The sequence below is a fragment of the Pectinophora gossypiella genome, chromosome 25, assembly GCF_024362695.1.
Source record: "Pectinophora gossypiella chromosome 25, ilPecGoss1.1, whole genome shotgun sequence".
Lineage (NCBI taxonomy): Eukaryota > Metazoa > Arthropoda > Insecta > Lepidoptera > Gelechiidae > Pectinophora > Pectinophora gossypiella.
This window is the reverse complement of record NC_065428.1, coordinates 904,511-925,779: the sequence shown is the minus strand read 5'-3', so window position 1 is coordinate 925,779 and position 21,269 is coordinate 904,511. Positions and strand designations below refer to the sequence as shown.

At 35.5% G+C, this 21,269-nt stretch overlaps 7 protein-coding genes and 1 long non-coding RNA gene across 8 annotated transcripts; 6 read left to right on the top strand and 2 right to left on the bottom strand.

Annotated features, from left to right (window-relative positions):
• Nucleotides 1-61: 61 nt before the first annotated feature.
• On the top strand, nucleotides 62-1,912 carry LOC126378114 (gastrula zinc finger protein XlCGF57.1-like). The gene is made up of 2 exons (XM_050026293.1): nucleotides 62-453; nucleotides 576-1,912. Exons 1-2 carry the CDS (start codon nucleotides 268-270, stop codon nucleotides 1,809-1,811), a joined length of 1,422 nt encoding a protein of 473 aa, XP_049882250.1. The 5' UTR covers nucleotides 62-267; the 3' UTR covers nucleotides 1,812-1,912.
• LOC126378117 (zinc finger protein 664-like) lies at nucleotides 1,873-3,635 on the bottom strand. The gene is made up of 2 exons (XM_050026298.1): nucleotides 3,287-3,635; nucleotides 1,873-3,179 (listed from the first exon to the last, which is right to left on the bottom strand). Exons 1-2 carry the CDS (start codon nucleotides 3,473-3,475, stop codon nucleotides 1,971-1,973), a joined length of 1,398 nt encoding a protein of 465 aa, XP_049882255.1. The 5' UTR covers nucleotides 3,476-3,635; the 3' UTR covers nucleotides 1,873-1,970.
• A 219-nt stretch (nucleotides 3,636-3,854) lies between these two features.
• LOC126378113 (zinc finger protein 2-like) lies at nucleotides 3,855-5,583 on the bottom strand. Its single transcript, XM_050026292.1, has 2 exons — nucleotides 5,284-5,583; nucleotides 3,855-5,211 (listed from the first exon to the last, which is right to left on the bottom strand). Exons 1-2 carry the CDS (start codon nucleotides 5,455-5,457, stop codon nucleotides 3,934-3,936), a joined length of 1,452 nt encoding a protein of 483 aa, XP_049882249.1. The 5' UTR covers nucleotides 5,458-5,583; the 3' UTR covers nucleotides 3,855-3,933.
• A 1,849-nt stretch (nucleotides 5,584-7,432) lies between these two features.
• LOC126378240 (uncharacterized) lies at nucleotides 7,433-8,617 on the top strand. Its single transcript, XR_007568055.1, has 3 exons — nucleotides 7,433-7,665; nucleotides 8,166-8,296; nucleotides 8,424-8,617. It is a non-coding gene; the product is annotated as an uncharacterized LOC126378240 (long non-coding RNA).
• Nucleotides 8,618-9,468: 851 nt separating this feature from the next.
• LOC126378109 (zinc finger protein 84-like) lies at nucleotides 9,469-11,224 on the top strand. Its single transcript, XM_050026281.1, has 2 exons — nucleotides 9,469-9,732; nucleotides 9,829-11,224. The coding sequence occupies exons 1-2, from the start codon at nucleotides 9,562-9,564 to the stop codon at nucleotides 11,143-11,145; spliced, it is 1,488 nt and encodes a 495-aa protein (XP_049882238.1). The 5' UTR covers nucleotides 9,469-9,561; the 3' UTR covers nucleotides 11,146-11,224.
• A 2,434-nt stretch (nucleotides 11,225-13,658) lies between these two features.
• LOC126378120 (gastrula zinc finger protein XlCGF57.1-like) lies at nucleotides 13,659-15,698 on the top strand. The gene is made up of 2 exons (XM_050026302.1): nucleotides 13,659-14,016; nucleotides 14,270-15,698. Exons 1-2 carry the CDS (start codon nucleotides 13,819-13,821, stop codon nucleotides 15,446-15,448), a joined length of 1,377 nt encoding a protein of 458 aa, XP_049882259.1. The 5' UTR covers nucleotides 13,659-13,818; the 3' UTR covers nucleotides 15,449-15,698.
• Nucleotides 15,699-15,973: 275 nt separating this feature from the next.
• On the top strand, nucleotides 15,974-17,912 carry LOC126378145 (zinc finger protein 879-like). Its single transcript, XM_050026334.1, has 3 exons — nucleotides 15,974-16,305; nucleotides 16,745-17,349; nucleotides 17,562-17,912. The coding sequence occupies exons 1-3, from the start codon at nucleotides 16,123-16,125 to the stop codon at nucleotides 17,827-17,829; spliced, it is 1,056 nt and encodes a 351-aa protein (XP_049882291.1). The 5' UTR covers nucleotides 15,974-16,122; the 3' UTR covers nucleotides 17,830-17,912.
• An 804-nt stretch (nucleotides 17,913-18,716) lies between these two features.
• Nucleotides 18,717-20,508, top strand: LOC126378121 (zinc finger protein 175-like). The gene is made up of 2 exons (XM_050026303.1): nucleotides 18,717-18,991; nucleotides 19,281-20,508. Exons 1-2 carry the CDS (start codon nucleotides 18,815-18,817, stop codon nucleotides 20,469-20,471), a joined length of 1,368 nt encoding a protein of 455 aa, XP_049882260.1. The 5' UTR covers nucleotides 18,717-18,814; the 3' UTR covers nucleotides 20,472-20,508.
• The last annotated feature ends 761 nt before the right edge of the window (nucleotides 20,509-21,269 follow it).

The window sequence follows — 21,269 nt, the reverse complement described above, 5'->3', positions numbered from 1 at the left end:
CTCCGCGCAATGAAAACATAATTGTAATATACAAATCTGAATCCAAAAGTAACGTTCGTTTCATAGTTTTTGTGATTTGATTACGTTTTGTGTTACGTACAAAATAACACACACGACGAGGCAGAATGATGTAGTCTTTTATTGCATACAAAAAATGTTGACAAAAAAAAAACAAGCAAGCGTCAATGGAATGGAGATTTGTTGTTGATTGATTAATGTAGTTTTTTAAAGTAGACTATTGCTTTACGTTACTGTAATTTCACAATTATGGATGCTGAAAGTATTTCCACGCTGTCGGCCTTGAAGTTTATCTGTGGCGATAGCCCTCACATTTGTAGGTTATGTTTTGCATCTACAGAAAATGAAGAGGTGTCTATTCATGATACTATCAGGGTACAGAGATCGTACTTTGACGCTTCGGTGTGCTTTTTGGACATGTTCGAAGACCTGGGTGTAAGTGGTCCTTTTGTTTATTACTTTCCCGCCTTTTTAGTCTGTGTCGAATCTCTCCTAGTAATTCAATCAAATATGTTCTTTAAGAACTTTTGTATCAAGCAGATCTATTAAACTTTCAGGTTACCGTGGAGGATCTTCTACCGCAAGTTCTGTGTATGGACTGCGCTACCACCTTCATCAATAGTTATTTATTTAAAAAGTTGTGCCAATACTCCAATGAAAAATGGCAAGATGCCCTTCAACGGCTCGAGGAAAGCCTCACTCATTCTGAACTCATCAACCCCAACATGAAATCAGCTTACATTATAGTAAACAAAAATGAGAATCTTATATTTACAAGTCGCAAGAGTTACACAGCGAAGAGTAAAACTGCTGCTGTCACCAAAATTAAAAACATAATGAACAGTAAAAAATCCTATGCACTAAAGAAGAAAACTAAGAATAAGATCTGTGATGAATGTGGGGACAGTTTTCACTCTAATTTACGTTTAGCAAACCATATGAAGAGTCACAACAAGACTGTAGCTAGTAACACAAGAATCCCTTGTCCACAGTGTGCTAAATACTTTGCCACCAAGATGCAAGTAGATGACCACATGGAAAGAATCCATTACCCTAAAACAGTTCAGTGTAGTAAATGTCCTAAAATGTTTAGCACTGAGAGAATGCTAAGACGCCATGAAAAGTTTAGCCACATAGCTGCTATTTGTAAATTGTGTTTTGTACAATTCCCTTCTAAAGTCGCCCTCAAAGCTCATTTAGACAAACATGATGTGAACTCTTGTGAACGGTGCCATAAAACATTTTTGAACAAACACACATTTAAAATGCATTTGAAAATTTGTGGCAATCCCTATACAAGACAACCAATCTACTTTTGTGATATTTGTAGCAGGGGTTACGCAAGGAAGAACAGTTTGCGTACACATTTAAAGACTGACCACGGCTTTGGGAGTGTATTGACTTGTAGTTGGTGTAATAAGAAGTTTGATGCTATCAGTAGATTGAGGAATCACATAGTTAAACATACCAAAGAAAAGAATTTCAGCTGTGAGCAATGTGGTGGCAAGTTTGTGACCCAAGCTGCACTAATATACCACATTCGACTGCATACAGGGGAGAGACCGTTCCCATGTGACTTATGTGATGAAAGCTTCCTCTCAGCATCTAGAAGGATGGAGCATAAGAGAAGGAAACATTTTGAACCCAGCAAGGAGTGCCCACTGTGTCACGTGAAGTTTGTCACCGGCAATCAGTTGAAGAAACATGTGCAGAGACATTACAATCCACAAAGCAAACTGTATAGACCAAAAGAAGTTATGCCTCAGGTGGTTGATGATATTTTTAACTTATAATATGCAGTGTAATATTATCATAATTATGGAAGAGATAGTTACTCCAAGAACAATAAAACAATTTTAATAAAAATATTTATTTACAATAAAACACATACACAAGTATAAGGTCTGGTATGACTACCAATTCCATTTAAATTGTAAGTAATTTTCCTTTAATCACATGATTTCAACTTTAATCCTCATATTTTGTTCTCCAGGCATATTAGGAGGTATCATGCTCCTTCCAGAGTACAATTTGCTAGATGGGTCATGATGGCGGCTTATATGTTGTTTTAAGAAGTTGGCTGTAAAGAACTTCCGGTCACAAATCTCACAAGTCAGCGAAGGGCCGGAATGCTTGAACTTAATATGCTCCGCTCTAGCAGATGCATTCACAAACCTCTCATTGCATAGTTTGCAAGAATATGGCTTTTCCCCAGTGTGTCTTCTAGTGTGATACAACAGAGCTTCTTTAGAAACAAAATTGTTATTACAAATGCTACATTTAAACTTCTTCTCTCCTGTATGCTTCACCATGTGTATCTTAAGGTAACTTGGAGCTGTGAATTTCTTCCCACAATGCTCACAAACATGAGGTTTAGCATTCCCATGAACAAATCTTTCATGAACCCTCAGTCCTCCAGTTGTACTATATCCCTTCCCACATTTCTCACAGAAATATGTCTTCTGAATCTTGCCCCTAAATGGATGCCGATCAATTTGATCAGAAAGACACAATTTTACATGTTTCAAATAGAAATCCTTTGTCAGGTAAGTTTTCCCACATTTAGGACATTGACTCTTAGTGTTATGTTTCTCTTCATGAGCCTGTAATTTGTCTAATCCTTGGTATGATTTTCCACACTCTTTGCAGACGTATTCTGTGTGCTGCTTATTACAATGTTGCTCCAGACTTTCTTCAGTACTTTCATATTGGTCACACTCGGGGCATTTATAGCCATGGCCTGTCTTCATGTGCTCCTCTAAAGCAGTTTCACTAGTAAATGTCAGGTTGCATACATCACAGGATTGTATTATAGTGTCATGACATACTAAGGAATGAGCTTTGTAGTCCTGGATGTTGTCAATGTTAGTGTTACATGTTTCACAGGTGTAAACTAGTTCTTTGATATTGGTAGCAAACTTTTTGGGTTCCTCTTTATCTAACAAGACAACTTTAGACTCGTTTTCGCCGACGACAACGTACAACCGCTGGTCTTTGTTACTGAGCTCGATTTTAATATCCAAAGCTTCAGAGAGGTTATTAAAAATTTTATATATCAGTTCGGTCGTCCTTTTACATTTTTCAATGAATTTGTGGCATTCTACGGTTTTTTCGACACATTCAGCACAGACACCGTCTACGCCGGGTATGTCTTCAGACATCTGCAAAAGGTTAAGAAAGTATTCAAATATTGTTTATACTAAGGCACCAAGCAGTGGAGTAAAAAGCAAGCGTGCAAGCAATATTACATGTATGTATGTTGCATTACCTCATTGCCAACCAAGTTGCATAAAATTTCAGCCAGGGGCTGAAATACAGTTTGATCGTCACAAGAGACGCAGTCTTCTATTTTCACATAATTTTCCTCAAGATCTTTCAAACATAACCTGCAATGTTTGTAACGATTTTCACTCACGACATTAGACACTAGAATATTTAAATCTGCTTCATTGATCATATCGAAAAACTTAATGTACTTTTCGTCAAAAATAATCAAAAGATGTCAAAGGAACCGCGCGATTTCCAATTTTTCGTTCAAGAATTTACTGAACAACACAACGAGAAGCCATGAATGTGTGTGATATGGTAAGTAAGATGGCCGACGAACGAACGACCCATGCAACGACTGCGACAATAAACAGCAACTCAACTTGGTAGAAAAATTCAAAACTACACTTTGACACTCTCTTAAAAATATTTCACTACGAGGTATATTTTTTTGTATTTAATTTAGATTTATTTTATAGTAAATCTATTTTTCCATATTTTTCCTTTTCAGGTTTTCGGGTCGGAATTCGGAGCATGTTCATTTCACAAAAAAAAACAACGGATTTAATAAAAAAAATTTTAATAAGAATAATTTAAAAACATGTATCTATCTATAGCCTACATTCGCTATCATATCAAATAATTATTTCAACATTCAACAGCATTCTCGAAACAATGCAACCTACTTTTAGGATTAAAGTGTCTTTTTTTGTGCCTTGATAAGCATGAATGGTTTTCAAATTTCCTATGGCATATCTCACACTCCAGTGATGGACCCATGTGATGTCTTCTTACATGATCTGCTCTGCGTGAAGTTGATAAGAATCTTTGCTCACAAAGATGGCACTTGTATGGTTTCTCACCTGTGTGAATTCGGACATGATACATCAGAGATGCTTTCGTAACAAATTTCCCTCCGCATGTATCACAAGGAAACTTCTTTTCCTGTGTGTGCTTCACTACATGAGATTTTAACTGACTTGGAGCATGAAACTTTTTAGAACACCAAGGACAAACATGAGCTTTACCTTCCCCATGTTCAAATTTTATGTGAACCCTTAATGTTGGTTTATGGCAAAATTTCTTGTTGCAATAGTCACAGATATATTTAGCCTCCAGACTGGACTTTCTCTTTTTCTGTTGACATATTTTGAGAACTAAATGTTTATTAAATGTCCTACGGTTTTTATAACTTCTACCACAGTCAGGGCAGACTAGTTTACCCATGTGTCCAAACTCGTGGATTCTCAGTGAATGTCTGTTCTGGTATATTTTGCCACACTTACTGCACATAGTGGGAGAGTGACTTTCATCTTTATGCTGTTCCAGCAATGTTTCTGTTCCATAAGTCCTGGAGCAAACATTACATTTGAAATTTTTAGGAGCATGAACTTTAAAATAATGCTGCCTTAAATTTTGTGGAGAAGCATACAGTTTTAAACAAAATTTGCATTTCAAACTGTCTTTTTCTAACATCATATGACTTGTTGGTATTAATGTAGTGGGGGCTTTTGGCCTTTTCATTTTATCTTTTTTCTTTATATCTAATTGATGATATTCATTTTCAATATTATCATCTTCAGACTTTACATTTGGTGAAAAACATGATACGGCTGTATCAAATTCAAAAGATTGATTTTCTTGTTTTAGTCCTAGCATATTGAGCCTTTTCAGAGCTGAATTTTGTGACATTGGAGGTTTCTTCTCATCATAATATATTTCTTTTATAAAATCTTTTGTATTCAAACACACAAATATAGATTTGCAACAATTTATATGTGGTATGCTTAAATTTTCTAAAGTATCTACAGTCTTTCGTATCTGTTCACAACTCTCTTTGCACATTTTGATGAACGTGTAGCTTTTTGTAAGACAATCTTTACATTTCTCACATACGGCACTGTATCTTGATAATGTATCTAAACTCTGAAACAACAGCATTCAGTGTTTATTAATGAGATAAAGGATTAAAATAATAAAAACGCACAATATACTTACGTCGGCGTCTAATAGAAAAGCCAACATATCGATAATTTCTTCAGAATGTGCAGAATTTTCAAAAAATATTTCATCTTGGAGTAATATTGCAGGAGGTTCAATACTTTGCAAACATAAACAGCAATAGTTATTTTTACTATGAATAATACTATTTATAACATTGCGTAGTGTCATCGTTATCTCATAAACTAATTTAAGGAATCTTGAAATGCTTTTCGCATCTAATTTGCTCGACCCAATCGAGCTTTCAGACTTCAGACGGACGGAAAAAGAAAACAAACAAACTAGTGTTACCGGTCGACACTTGACCGATAGTAAGAATATCGATAGTTGTGATTGCTCGAAGAAACAAAACTGTCGATAGTTTTTTTTTTTTTGCTAACATGATATAGAACACTTATGCAAGAAAGTTTAAATAAAAACCAAAACAATTGTAAGTACACATTAGGGCATTTTCACCCTACATTATGATTCTTATCCGATTCCTAGTACGAGATTGACAGACAGTAAAATAGGTACACTGTGAGATATCGGACGGATTGATGTCGTGCGGAAGCAGTTATATGCAGTTCCTGGCAACTTTGGGAACTTTTCCGGCAGTAATAAGGTGCAAAACTTAAAAATTAGCTAACCTTAAGGCGAATATGACCAGAGTATAAGAAAGAACAATTTGAAAAACAAAAGCAGTCAGTGTAGGAGTGTTCTTACTATTAGTGTTCTTAAATTGTTACTGGATCTGTAAAGTGCCCAAATTTGCTGAGCAAGGTTAATTTTAGCGTACCGAAAAGAAATGTTAGGTCTTATACTGCAAAAAAGTTGTTCTCGCTTCCTAGATGTCGCACAAATCTTAAACAACACTATTCGTTGGTTCGGTTGTTTACTACTTACGAATTGTATGCAGATAAAATAGATATCTTCTTCACATCTGTTCCTCAAATCAAAAAGACTGTTTTATCTATAACAGATACTTTTTAATCATTGAAGTTGTCACTTTTTCTAGCTCTAATTTAATTTTGTAATTAAGTACCTAAAGTATTAGTGCATGTTGTGTCCACCTGTAAGTGGCGAGGCGCTTAGTTTTTTATATGTATTAACTGCTAACTGTAACCATGTATCAGTGTACTTGCCGTTGGTTGACCAAATAAATAAATAAAAAAATATTAGAGTTTTTAAAATGCGAACATTTCCACTCTGAGAATATCTCCTGGAACGGCACATCACTGTGCGTAAGCTACCATACAAATACTTCTATGGTCAGTGGACTTACAGTACAGAAATAGACTAATCAAACAAAACAAAAATAACATTTAATAAAACTAAAATCATTGAATAAAACTAAAAATAAAACAAATGATATACAATTAACAGTTAAACTAAACCTTACTCAAAAAGTCCGCCTCCAATCGTACCTGGCGCAAATGTACCTATAATGGTGGCTGCGTTACCGCGTTGAATAGCCAGCGATATGCGTTGCACCAGGTACGATTCGCGGGGAACCGCACCACTATCCCTGAGGCGCCGCTCCAACTTGCGCACAAAGCTCCTGGCTTCAGCGCGCTATACACCACTCACCTCCACCGCGAAGGGAATTTACCTGCCTGCCATAAGAAAGATGCATAAACTATTTAATAAGTCCAGCAAATGCTGAACTAGCGTGAAAAGAATTGATAATATTGATAACGAGAATTTATTAAATGCAGCTTTAAAAACACAGTTTTAAACTAGTTTGTCTCGGATGTCACGCCATCTCGTCCGATGTCGACTATGTATAACGCCTATACTCATCATAAGGCATGAAATACATGATTATCTGTGAATTGTGATAGATGAAAACTATCGATAGATCACCAAGACAAAATAAACTACTTACTTCACTGTCCACTTTGACAGCTCTAATATTCTGCCAGTAAATATGAAACGAACATACCCCTGCGTGCAAAGACCAAGTATCACAGAGATAGGAAATTATATGGAGGCGCCCTGTTCTACTATATAAACATCATCTTATACAAATATGAGTAGTTTATGAAACAGGTCGTCAATAATCGTTTTGTCTTTTTTTTACTAGTACAAAATTTCATTTGGTAAAAGAGATAAATATATATTTGTTATTTCTAGTTATGGCAACATTTTGTGGTGACGTCACAACAGCTGTAGGTACGTGCCATTTTTCGCCATTTTATGCGCTGTGTTTTGTGGTACTTCTGCTGTCAAGTAGCTGTTTATGAGATCGTATTTTGTGTTTTGCGGATAAATTACGAGGATTTGATTTGCTAAATCGAAGTTGAAGTTGAAAAAAGTGTTATTCAACATGTCCGTGTATTGTATTGTACAGTGTGGTGCCAGAAAGGACAGAAATCAACCGTATTTGTCACTTCATAGGTTAGTACCCCGTATTCATTGAATAATACAAACAATCCTATAGATTTTGATGTTACAACGCAACTGAGCCATGAATTTGCATTAAACCTTTATATATTTTGAGTAATTGTCATACTACAAACCGTATTTTTCTTTGTTTTCCAATATCTTTATTCGTCATAGTCAAATTAGTGTTGCGCCAATAATACTGGCTAAGAATACTAGTTATTATTTTTACGTTAACAGGTTTTCAAGAAATAAAAGCTTGAGAAGACGATGGTTAGAAAGAGGCTGTTGGTGTTTAAATTTATATTTAAATTTCAGCCCAGCTTGCATCATCTCACTACTGGCTAGATAGATAACATATTTGTATCATGTTATCACAACATGTTTATACTATCTATCATTCAACTACATATTATTATGTACTTAATATACTTAGTCTGTAACTATTATATGTCGAAACAATTATGAGTTGTACAAATTTTATATAAATAAATGAATGTTATCTTTCATTTCAGGCCATCTTTCAATCCAAAATTGTCGACTGGATTTACTGAAACAGGTGATATTGGAAAAATAATCCACAGCTGCAACGTCGTCTGTGCTGCCATTGCCCGTACGTCTGTCTCATAAGTCAGTACATGAAAAGGTATTTATCAAATAATTTTATATTTTTAACATGATATAGTATAATTCAACCAGGTACACAATGCACTTAAATCAGATATATTTTAGTACATACACTGTTTTAACATTATTATTAAATTTTATTTCAGTCTGTTCAAGAAGACGCGATGAAAAAATTAAAAGATAGCCAATTTGAAGAATATTATGGAAGATCTGCAGAATAAAAATCAAATAATAAAGGGCAAAGTGTATTGATGGAAGAATTGGCAGGACCGCAAGACTTTTTGAAAAGGCAGGTAAACAAATTTCAAGGTTTACCTTTGCCAAAGAAGTATTCCCAAGAAATAAGAAAGTTTGCTTTTACTTTACATTTTCTTTCTCGGAAAGCGTATAATAATTATATATGCAATGTGACAGGGTGTCACAAAGACAATTTCTAAACAAATTGACACTGTTTAGATTTGTATTTATTGTAAATACGTATATAATGTAGTTACATAATAAATAATGTGTGAAATGAATACTTGCTAATAAACAGATTTACGTTATAATTTATGTTTCATTATACACTCCAGGTGGATTCGAATTGTGCGCAATAAAGAATGTAATCAATGTTATAGAGTTGTTAAGGGAACTACTTAGATAAATCTTGACTAAACCCTTTACAAATATGTACAAATATACTTTATTGCACACAACATACCAAAAAGAACAAGTTTTACACAAAACATACACGAAAAATACAGTACACCACCTAATTACCCTTTACCTTCCCTTTCTGTTCTCTTATGAATACTTATTATTATAATGCTATACCTATTATTGGTCAGCAAAAATTTAGTATCGACTCGCAAAGAAGATGCTACACCTAGTAGGTACGAGTATGGTAATCCTAGTATTGAAACAGCTTGCAGCCCTAGTAAAGGCCGCCATTTTATGCGACGAAGTGGCACGTTTTTTTTGTAGGTATTTCCAGTCCATACTCTTATATGTCTATGCCAAGTATAGACTTTTATACTTGGTCTAGAAGTATGTATAGACTTCTATACTTGGTCTTTGCCTGCGTGAGACGCGTCTCGACGCGACGTCATATATTTTTTTTGAATTTCGAAAAATAAAATAAATAACTAAAGTCAAGGCTGTGTGGTACTCAGATCTTTGCCTGGCCAGCCTTAAAAATAAGAACAACAACAATCGAAAATATTGTCTTGTCAAACGTTCATTCGTTGCATTCTTGGTTTTATTTTTATTTAAATAGATGCCTACTAAATTCAAAAAGAATTAGAAATGTCAGTTACCGATGTTTTGTCTAAAGTTCTTTACGGAAAATCTAATTTCTGTTGTTTGTGTTTCCAAAATGTTGGAGAAAACCCAGTTTATATTGATGATGTACTTTTCATTGCCTCCGAAGAAAGTGAAACAATGTATCAAATATTAGAAACACTATTTCGTGATGAAGTATGTATGATTGTCTATTTATAATAATAATATTTCATATAATACCTACCTCTTTGTAACATTTATTTACTATTTTCTAACCTCAATTTTTTTCAGATACCAGACTCAATATCTACATTTGGTGTTTTTTGTGATGAATGCAAGACGTCCTCGGTAAACAGCTACAAATTCATGAAATTATGCAAACAGAATTCTGAGAAACTATCCTGGGCTATTCAAAGTGTTAAAGAATCTCTAGAACACACTATACCAGATTTCGATGATTATAAAACATTATTTGTTTCTCTTCACCTCAATGATTTTACTACCAGGCAGTTTTATGATGACAATAAGAGGCTGAATACTCCGTCAAATGCTCTCAAGAGATTTTCAGCAATTATTAATAAAAGTGCTCAGGAAAGTAATGATCTAAAAAACATATTTAAATATGAAGACTTCATCAAAACAGTGCAAAAAGAACCAAAGTCAAGCAAAATAGCAATTTCTTACGATATTCCATCTATACCTACAAGTGATATTGTTGTTGACTCCACTAATCCCACAGACTATAAATGCAAAATATGCCTCAAAAAATTCTTAGTACCAGAACCTTTAAGGAGTCACTACTTCAAAAGACATTACCCAAAAACTGTTAAATGTTCAAATTGTCCACGTAAGTTCATTTCAAAAGAAATGCTAGAAATCCATATCAAGCAGAACCACACTGCTGGAGCGTGCATGGAGTGCGGCAAATATTTCACCAGTAAATATGTTCTACGTAAACATGAGATGAACCACTACTTCACAGTAATATGTCCAGACTGTGGCAGAACATATCGCAGTAAAGAAGCATTCAAAAAACACATAACTGATAACATATGCCAGCAAAAAATGAAGAAATCTTCTGAACAAGGGATGTACCAGTGTGATTTTTGTAAGAAACATTATTGTCACAAACCATACCTTGCTAAACATATAAAGTATGAGCATGGAAACGCTATAGGCTTCCGGTGTGAGTTCTGTAGTAAACAATTTTATACAAAAAGCAGGTTAGAGACACATCTTGTGAAACATACAAGGGAAAAGAATTTTGTGTGTAGTGTTTGTGATGGCAGGTTTGTGACAAAGGCGTCTCTATTGTATCATACAAGGCTGCACACTGGAGAGAAACCGTACCAATGTGAATATTGTGAAAAAGCATTTCTGTCTGCATCACGAAGGCTGGATCATGTAAGAAGGCACCACTTGGCTCCTTCGCTGGAATGTGATATTTGCCATGCTAAGTTCAAAGCTACTGGATCCTTACTGAAGCATCGAAAGCGTCATTTAAACCCAAACAGTAGGTTGAGCAACCCTCGTCTGTACGCTATAACTAAAGGCAGTATAACTGAAGGACCTGAATCAAAACCATTGATGAAATCTGGAGCTAGCTGAAGGGGCATAAATGCATCTGTATTGCCCTATTAATTATGTGGATATGTAAATAAATGTTGAGAATCCTTTTTAATGTAAATTTGTAATTGTTTGCACTCATAATCAGTTGTGTTGTAAGGAATATTCCTTCTTGCACCTGAGACACATAGCCTCTTCTTTTTAGTCTGTGTGCCCAAGTGGACTTGTTTGTTTGGAAGTGGTTATCGCGGTATAAATAAATCCTTCCCAGAGAATAGAGTCCGCCGCGCCACGAAAATTGTCCTCTAGTTTACATAGGCAAAGTCTCAATTTCAAACTTTTAAACTGTCTACATACTACATCTATGTGTCAATTTTTATTCGAAACAGAATCACTTGTATAAATCTCACTAATGAAGAGATCCTTAGGACGTTAATAACTTTAAGAATAAAAGAAGTTTTTGTACATTTCTATACTCAAACTCTCTAGAAGTTAAAATGCTGTGCGTTTGTGGCGATTAATAATTACATTACAGAAAGATTATAGGGCTACGAGGCCAGAGCCTTAAAAAAAAACTAATAATGACATTCAATCTGTGTTGCCAACGGAGTGGATTTTCCACTAAACCTGGTGGTTATTTTTAAATGTGCCGACCATTTACTGGCGTGAAATACACTTCTCATCAAAAAAATCGAAACACTTCCGTTTTCATTGTTTCTGTCCGAATTTAACACAAAAAAGAAGTCATACGATGAAAAAAAATACATAAATGTATAGCTGGCAGTTTGGCCATTACAGTAATAAGCGAAAATTCTAAATTCAAAATTAGAATTTCATTTGTTTATCTTATAAACGAAATGAATCACTGTTTTGAGACAAATGTGTGTTTAGGGTTGGAGTACATTTAGCGTTTAAAAACTAAAAATTGGCGCCTATCCTTAAACTTTTTGTTTTTTATTTCAATACTGTGACTTTGGGACGTCTGAAAAAAGGTTTTTTTTCTAAAACGTATGGATACTTCGCCCACAGAAGCCGCCCAAGTTGTGGCATTGCTGGATTCTGGCCTTAGTCAGCGTGTTGTGGCTGCAAGACTGCATCTAAGCCTGTCATCTGTTCATAGAGTCTATAAACGTTATCGGGAGACTGGTTTGTTCACGCGCCGTTCAGGATCTGGCAGGAATCGGGTCACTTCTGAGCGAGATGATCGATTTATTGTAACAACTTCTTTAAGAAATCGACGCCTTAACGCTTTTCAACTGCAGCAGCGGCTTCGTGTTGTACGAAGGGTGGCTGTAAGTGACTCTACAATTAGAAGAAGGTTGAAGGATCGTGGACTGGTACCGCATAAGCCAGCAAATGGGCCGAAATTAACTGCAGACCATCGAAGAGCGCGCCTTAACTTTGCACGTGAGCACCTAAATTGGTCATACCTACAGTGGAGCAAAGTTCTCTTTTCTGATGAGTGTAAAATTATGCTGTATGGTAACGACGGAAGGAACAAGGTCTACAGAAGAGACGGAGAACGCTATGCACAATGCTGCATTGAAGAAAAGGTCAGCTATGGTGGCGGTTCGTGGACGGTTTGGGGAGGAATCAGCGCCGACGGTAAGACAGAGCTTGCTTTCGTGTCTGGGCCACGTCTGCCTGCACTAAACTGTCATCGGTACGTCGAAGAGTGTCTCGAGCCTCATGTGATGCCCTATGCACATTTTATTGGCAACGGCTTCATATTCATGCACGACAATGCTAGGGCTCACACCGCGGGCGTCGTACGAGATTATCTTAACGAAGTCGATATCTCTATTATGGAATGGCCAGCAAGAAGCCCGGACATGAATCCCATTGAACATCTGTGGGATGAATTAAAGAGACGAATTCGAGCAAGAGATCCTGCCCCAGAAACACTTAGCCAGCTGCAAGATGCAATCCAAGAGGAATGGGACAATATACCACAGCGTGATCGTGACTCTCATCCGATCGATGAAGAACCGTATGGAAGCAGTAATTAGAGCTCGGGGAGGGAATACAAGTTATTAAATAAACGTTTTTTAGCTTTTTTTTTCATTTACGTGTGTTGTTTTATCCATTTCCTTTATACTCCATACGGAATAAAAATGACTCATTTAACAAAATACGAAACCTATGAAAAATTCATTTAAATTTAGAACATTAACATTAAGATTTGATAAGCTCATATTACTCACTATTAAACGACATTTAACATTTATTCCTAAATGTACACATTTTTCTGATAATCCTGACAAAACGTAAACTTGCAAGGTGTTTCGATTTTTTTGATGAGAAGTGTATTTATTTATTTGTACACAATAAAACAAACATAAGGAACATACAAAGAAAACAGATAGTACAGGTAAGCTTATCTCTAAACAAAGAGATTTCTTCCAGCTGACCTAATATTGTTTTTAAATCATTTCTTAAAACCTGGTATTTTGTATTACGAACTTTTATTTATTACTTTCGTCGTAGGTACGTAGTTTTGAATTGAAAAATATTCTGAAATATCGCTGGGGGATTTTTTGTAAAAAATGGGCGAATTCCAAAATATGTGTCTGGCAACCCTGCGCCTTGGCGCCATTTTGAATTATCAAACGTCAAGCCAACAGTTGTATAGTTGATGCTTCTAGTTGTGACGAAAAATCTCAAAAGTATTCTCTTCATAATCCGTATTATAAAAGTTTATATAAATTCTTAAAGATGTCGGAGGTGTATAAGGCTGTGTGTGAAAAACTACTACTTAAGGAAGGCAAGTCAAACGACTTGTGTTGTTTGTGCTTAACAGTAGTCGATGAGCACGCCATTTCTGTGAACGATGAAGTCATGGTGTTCCCAGAGAATGCCGATGAAGATTTGAAACTTATGGGCAGGATATTGGTGGAAATTCTGGGTGAAAATGTAAGTAGTAAACGCTACCAACATATTTATTTTTTTGACTTAACTGTGACAGAAGCGTTTTTCTTTGCACACAAGATGACGCAATCAATATCATACCTCTTACATTTAAGTTTGCTTAATTTTTGTAAAATATTTTCAAATTGCGTTCCTTTTCACGTAATAACTTTTAGTAGGCAAGAATTATCAAGCGATAATAGGTTTTAACATTTTATTTTTGTTTTGTACCTATTTTTAAATTCTTATTAATTTTCAGATTACCCAGTGCATGTCTGTATTTGAGTCAGTATGCAAGCAGTGTGCGCAATCAGCAATTGACAGTTACAAATTCATTAAAAAATCTAAGGAGACCATGGAGAACCTGATATGTGCCACAGATGATCTTGGAAATTGTTTTGAGAATGTTTCTGAAGAAACAGACACCTACCAAACCCTGTACGTATCAATAGTTCCCAAGGATAAAACAATGCAACAATTCTATGATGGAAAAAAGCAAACAAATCCCAGTGAAACAGCATTAGCACGATTCCATTTTATTGCTTACGGATCTACTAAACCCGTAAAGGGCAATGATGGTTACAAGAAACCCAGGGATTACTCTACTATTTTTATTAAGACTCATGAACTAGTAGCTGACCCGAGCAAGCCAAAGGAATACAAGTGTAAGATGTGTCTTAAAATGTACCCAACTTCAGGTAATCTACGACAGCACTTCTTTTCAGCTCATTTTAAAAAGGAGTTCCCTTGTTCCGAATGTTCAAAAAGTTTTGGCACTGCTGGCCTGTTGCAAACACACATGTCTATTAGCCATTGCACTGTAGAATGTAGTGAGTGTGGTAAAGTGCTGCTCAACAGAACTAGTACTTTAAAACGCCATGCTAAGATACATTCCAAGTCTCGTAAGATCTGCTATAGATGCGGAAGAATGTATAAGAAAGTTACAGACTTTAACAAGCATATGGCTCAGGATACTTGTCAGATGCCTTCTAGGATTCCAGGTGACTACACATGTGACACCTGTGGCTATCATTGCAACTACAAACACCAGCTTCTAAACCACATCAAGTATGAGCATACAGATGCAGAGGGACATGTTTGCCAGTGGTGCAATAGGAAGTGCTACAGTGCTTCTGCCTTAAAGACACACATTCTCAAGCATACTAAGGAAAAAAATTATGTCTGCTCTGTATGTGGTGGCAAATTTGTTACAAAGCAGTCTTTAATAAACCACACAAGGCTCCATACAGGAGAGAGACCTTATCCATGTAATCAATGTGACCAGAGTTTCCTATCTGCTTCAAGAAGGAATGATCATATAGAACGGTACCATGTAAGCAAAACTTTTGATTGTGATCTATGTGATGCCAAATACAGTGCAAGAAGATCCCTAGTCAAACACAGGAAGAGGCACTTTACTATGGATCATGAATATTAGAACTTTAAAGATATGTTATGTACATAATGTATGTATATTAATGGAATAGATTTTTAGTTTTAAAATATAAATTGAGCTTGAATCTAAAGCAATAAATAACATCATGGATTAACGCTTATTTTATTATTAAATTGTAATGGATGTAAGGTATCAATTGAAGTTGTGTGTTATATTTGGCTATGTACTTCTTATTTAGTGTGGAAATATGTATGTCATTGTGGAATAATATAGAATATGATGACAATAATAAGGGTTTCACTCAATGGTTTTACTAGTTTATGTTCGGTATAAAAAGCTACACCAGGTTTATTTATTTGTAAGGCCATCAACTCTCAAATAAAACTAAGCCAGAATCAGGCCAGATCATGCACTTCCATGGGCTAGAATAGAGTTTATCTTTGTCTTGGACATAAAAAATCTTCGATTATTAATATTGCGTTTCATTTCACGCTACACTGAAAGAAAGTTATTCCTGCCTTTGCTGTCCAAAAAAACGAAACATCGGAAACATGTCAGTGTGGTTGAGTGAGGTGAGTTTGATTGAGTAGAATTGTGGATGTCAAATTGAAATATCTATTAGCTTTTTACATCCGTAATTTATTTATTTACTAATTATTTTTGTACATAAAATAAGTTTAATTGTAGCAGAAGATTATATTTCTTAAAAAAGGAAAATGGCACCATTAACCTGTGTTGTTTCAAAAATATTATCAGGAAAAGACGATTTTTGTCGATTATGTTTCAATTCTGTCCCTGAAGGCTCCAATCGCCTACAAGATGAAGTCTTTCTGAGCTCGGATGACACCGCAAATACTGAAGAAATTATAAAAATACTGAGCGATATTTTGGGTAAACAAGTTAGTATAACCTCACTTTTTCATAATCAAAATATTTTGGTGGTGTTCTTGTAGTCAGTAAATATAACCCAACGTATGATACTCTGGAATTGCTAAGCGCGCGCGTTCCATCCTGCCGAAATACATGAACTATTGGTTTGTGTTTTCTTATTGGTGTGATGGTATTCTTTTGGTACTTATTTGTTTGTAGACACTTTTTTTCTTAGTGCAGTAGTGAGTGACTCCTGTCTATAATTTATGACACAATAAATAGAGAACTAATTAAAGTATTAACTATTTTCCAGTACCACACAGGCAAGTTGTGTGTGAGAATGAAAGTCAGTACCTAGTTTACAAGTTTCTTTACCATAGGTATAACATAATGAGTCTTGGTAAATGGTTATACTTATCTACCTGTACAAACACTTTTTATGCCAATTAATTCAAGATCTTTTTCCAGTATACTTGCAGTATGTCTACATATGATTGCATTTGCACCAGCTGCTTAGAAACTGCAAGAAGCAGCTATACATTCATAAAGAAATGTCAACAAAACACTGAACTGTTAACCAGTGCTGTTGATTCGCTCAAAGACTGCATTGAAAATACGACTACCGATTTGAGCTCATTTAAATCTTTATTTGTGTCTATTGACACAAAAGACTTTTCAAATAAACAGTACTATGATAATCAACGGCCAGTGAATACTTGCACTGCAGCACTTGTAAGATTTCGTTCATTGTCTTATGGTAAATATATACGATGGAAAGATTCTACTCCAGGAGTACGAAAGAGAAGACTTCACATGTACAGTGAGGAAATGCGAAAAATATGTGACATTATTAGAGATAAAAACAAAACAATGTTTAAATGTAAAGTATGCGATGGAATATTCAATAAATCATTTAATTTCAAGAAGCATTATTACAGTCAACATTCTGCAAAATTATTGAAATGTGAAGAGTGTGGGAAGAGTTATGGCTCAGAGGCTTTACTGAAACAACATAAGTATGATAGCCATGCAAGTATTATCTGTAGTGAATGTGGCAAAACATACAAAAACAGGTATTTGTGTACTATTTTAGATACATATTCATTTTATTATTATTTTTTAAGTCAATATGGTCAGATAATAAGAAAGAAAATATCTTTGCTGAATTTCTTCATGTTACATTAAAAGAGGCTGCAAGTTGACGAGTAATGTCGTAAAACCAGCTATGGTTTTAAAAAACCTTACTTCATATTCTATTTTTTATAAAGTATAATTTTTTTTTTAGATACTCATTACTATATCACATGCGGCAACACTCAGGAGAACAACCATATGAGTGCAAATACTGTGGAATGAAATTCCAATGGTCTTCACGTCGCGCAGAGCACATCAGAAGGTTTCATTTAGAGCCAAGTGTTGAATGTAACATTTGCCACATAAAATTCAGGGCTTTAGGGTCATTGTATGAACACAGGAAGAGGCATTTTAATCCAAATAGCCGGCTTCATGTCACTCAGCAAACACTTCCTGTAGCTGAGGAAGAAGAATTGTAATATGGTATGTTCCTTTATTTGTGGGTACAAACATACTTATTGATATATGGTTGTTGGTTGAGTCTAATATAATATTGCACAAATTTTTGCATACCTTTTTCTTAATTTCCTGCTTCTGAGAAAAATTAAATGTAAACCCTGAAGAAAGTATCATACGGTTTAGCGCATAGAATGAGTGACTTTCCAGGCTATGTTCCCCAAGAAAATATTAGTGGGGAATTGTGGGTAAACCAAAACCCACCCAGGGGTATAGGTACATACCAACCAGTCCCGCCTTAAATCAAGGACAAAGGAGTAGGTAAAATCGGTATCCTGTATTTTGTGTCCATTGTGCTCAATAAAGTATTTTATCTATCTATCCCATAGAGATAGATCTATCCTAGCATGATTGAATACATAAATTGAAAAAGGTTCACACACGCTTGAAACTAGGCCAGCAGATTCCTAAAAAAAAAGTCAACTGTCAAATCTAAGTTGTTGTGGCTTTTTGGCGGGAGACGGGAACGGGACAGTTGCTTTCTTCATTGAATAATCAAAATAATTAATACGAAGTGGTGTTTTGTGGTTAATGATCGCATTAAGTTAGTCGGAAGACATTCGCGAGTGTTATTATATTGGAGTATTCAATAAACAAAGTGTATCTGCCTATTTTCGCTTCGTGTCAGGAAGCCGCTTCATAACTCAAAAGTTTATGCGGACTTTTGAGTTAATTCGTTCGGGGTTCGGAGTAGGAGTCTACTCCGAGGGTGGGGGCTTAGGTTTCATCATCATCACCTTTCATCATTTCATTAATCATCAAGAAAAAAAATACGTCAGACATGGCTGTATGGGCATAGTTCCCTTTGCCTTACCCTTCGGGGAAAACCAAAAAAAAAAAAAAACTAAGTTGTTGTTGTTGACGCACCGCATTATTTCGCATAAGATTGTTCTTTATTTTAAATTGATATTTATTTTTATGAAATAGTTTAGTTTCTAAGTTTCAATTATGACGTCTCTAAATAATGCTTTGTGTAACGTAATATACGATAAAGATGAGTTTTGCCGCTTATGTTTGGGCATAGTCACTGAAGAAACGTTAAGAATACAGGATGAAGTTGTACTAACAGAAGAGGAAAATGCTGAAGAGTTGGGAAACATTTTAAGTTTGATTTTAGGAAGTGAGGTTTGTAGAGTTCTTTTCAACAATTGTACAGCTATCAAATGAGCTTGAGACAATCTTGAGAAAATTTTTTTGGCAAAACAGAAGGCAAGTAACATTGCCCATTGGTTTGTTTATAAACCTAGTTATAGTTAAATGCCCCAGTTATATTGTTTAAAACATTACTAAATACAAGTTAATAAAACTTGGGAGATGATTAAAGTATGTATTATTGAATTTAGATCAGTGAACTAGACTGTATAGCCACGATAAATGTCCCAGGAATTTCGTAAAAAAAATGTTTTTATTCCAGATTACCACAAACCTTTCGGGAATGGATAGAGTATGTGATGAATGTGTAAAGTCAGCACTCAACTGCTACACATTTATGGCCAAGTGTCGAGATAACTTCTACAAACTTTACAATGTCATTGAAAGTGTTACAATATCTTTAGAGGAGAACATTGTAGACACCTATAACTTCCAAAGTCTTTTTTTAACTCTGGACACTAGTAATTCAACAAATAACTTGTATTACGATGATGAAATATGTCCAAAAGACCCATCTAAAATTATAAAACGGCTTAAGTTTCTAATGAAGCCTAAACCACAGAGAACAGCACTAAAAAAGGAAGCTTATGAACCCAATTCAGACTTTACTGATTTGGATGTTTCACTTGCAGCAGGAGAAGTGAGAACAGAAGACGAAATGTTCTTGGTCTTGGAAACAATTAATGGCAACAAAATCTACTATTGTAAATTATGTCCCAAGAAATGCAAGCGGTTATATAACCTCAAGTTACATTTCAGACATGTACATGAGAAAATGTCACCCCATAAATCACGGTTTTTGCCAGACCATAATGGACTTGTATGCAGTTGCTGTGGTAAAACATTTAAGGATAAAAAGAGCTTACAAGTGCATGAACACAATCATACATTATTATTCACTTGTAGAAAGTGTGATAAGGTTTATAAGAGTAAAAATGCATTTACAAATCATATGTGTAGACCGGACAGAGAAAGACCACCTTTAGAAAAAAACTACATCTGTGACAACTGTGGTGCTAAGTTTGTAAGGAAAGCTAGTTTACTTTTGCATATAAAATATGAACATGGAGACGGAATTGCACATGTTTGTTCATATTGTGATAAAAGATTTTATTCCCAAAGCGGTCTAAAGCTTCATGTAGTGAAACATACAAAAGAAAAAAAATACAAATGTGAAATGTGCGGTGGCAACTTTGTTACTAAAGCTTCACTTGTTTATCATGTCCGTACTCATACTGGGGAGAAACCGTTTAAATGTAAATATTGTGATATGAGGTTCTTATCCACTTCTCGACGGGCTGACCATACCCGGCGACACCACATGGAGCCCTCCTTGTCTTGTAATATATGTTCCAAGAAATTCAAAGGCTATCCAAGCTTAAATAGGCACCGAAAAAGGCACTTAGATCCAAGTAGTAGTTTGTATGTTGTAGAGGATGAACTGAATATGTAAGCAAAGTACCTAATTGTGATTAAAAGACTAAACAATACTACTAAGAGTTTATTTTTTTTATTAACGAAAGTTTTAAAGGCTTGATAGTAAAGCATGTATAATTTCAGTATTCAGAGGCGGAGGACGGAGGAGTCCTAGTACGATTGAAACAGATACTCTGGGCGCCATCCCACTCGCAGACAGAGTACTGTCGGGCGGAAGGCAAGAGGGAAACCACTGCCTGCCCTATTTTGACCTTGCAGATACCTGGCTAATGTAAATTTTTGAGGCTTGTTAAGATTTCTGCGTGTATTCTAGGTAGGCGTGAAATAACTACCATGAATAAGTGGCATCCAGAAAGTGGCAACATTATGTAATGTCATAAATTATTTTTGGCCCAAAGGACTTGAATCCAGGCCATAACCCTTATAAAAAAAAAAAAATATTTTCATAGCTAGCTTTATAAACGCTAATCATTTTAGTGCAATAGTTCCTCAATAGATGGCGCAAGAGAAAAGAAACGTCAATCGGTGATTGGTCAGTGGAAGAAAAAGAACTGTCTTCTCGTTCGCTGGCTCGCTCACTCCCTATTCACTCGCAAAATGGCCGAAAATTGTTGGACAACGACAGACGTCTCGCGATAATAATTTTGTAATGTCGAATGTCCTACGTTGTATAAACGTTACAGTGCAAGTGCTCGACACCCCGTAGTGCCCAGTGCTAGTGTGCATGCTGTGTTAACCAAAGTGCTTACGTTGTGATCCACGTTTTGTATGAAAAGGTGTTTTGACAGTGTTCAGTGTCTTGTTTTCACCAATA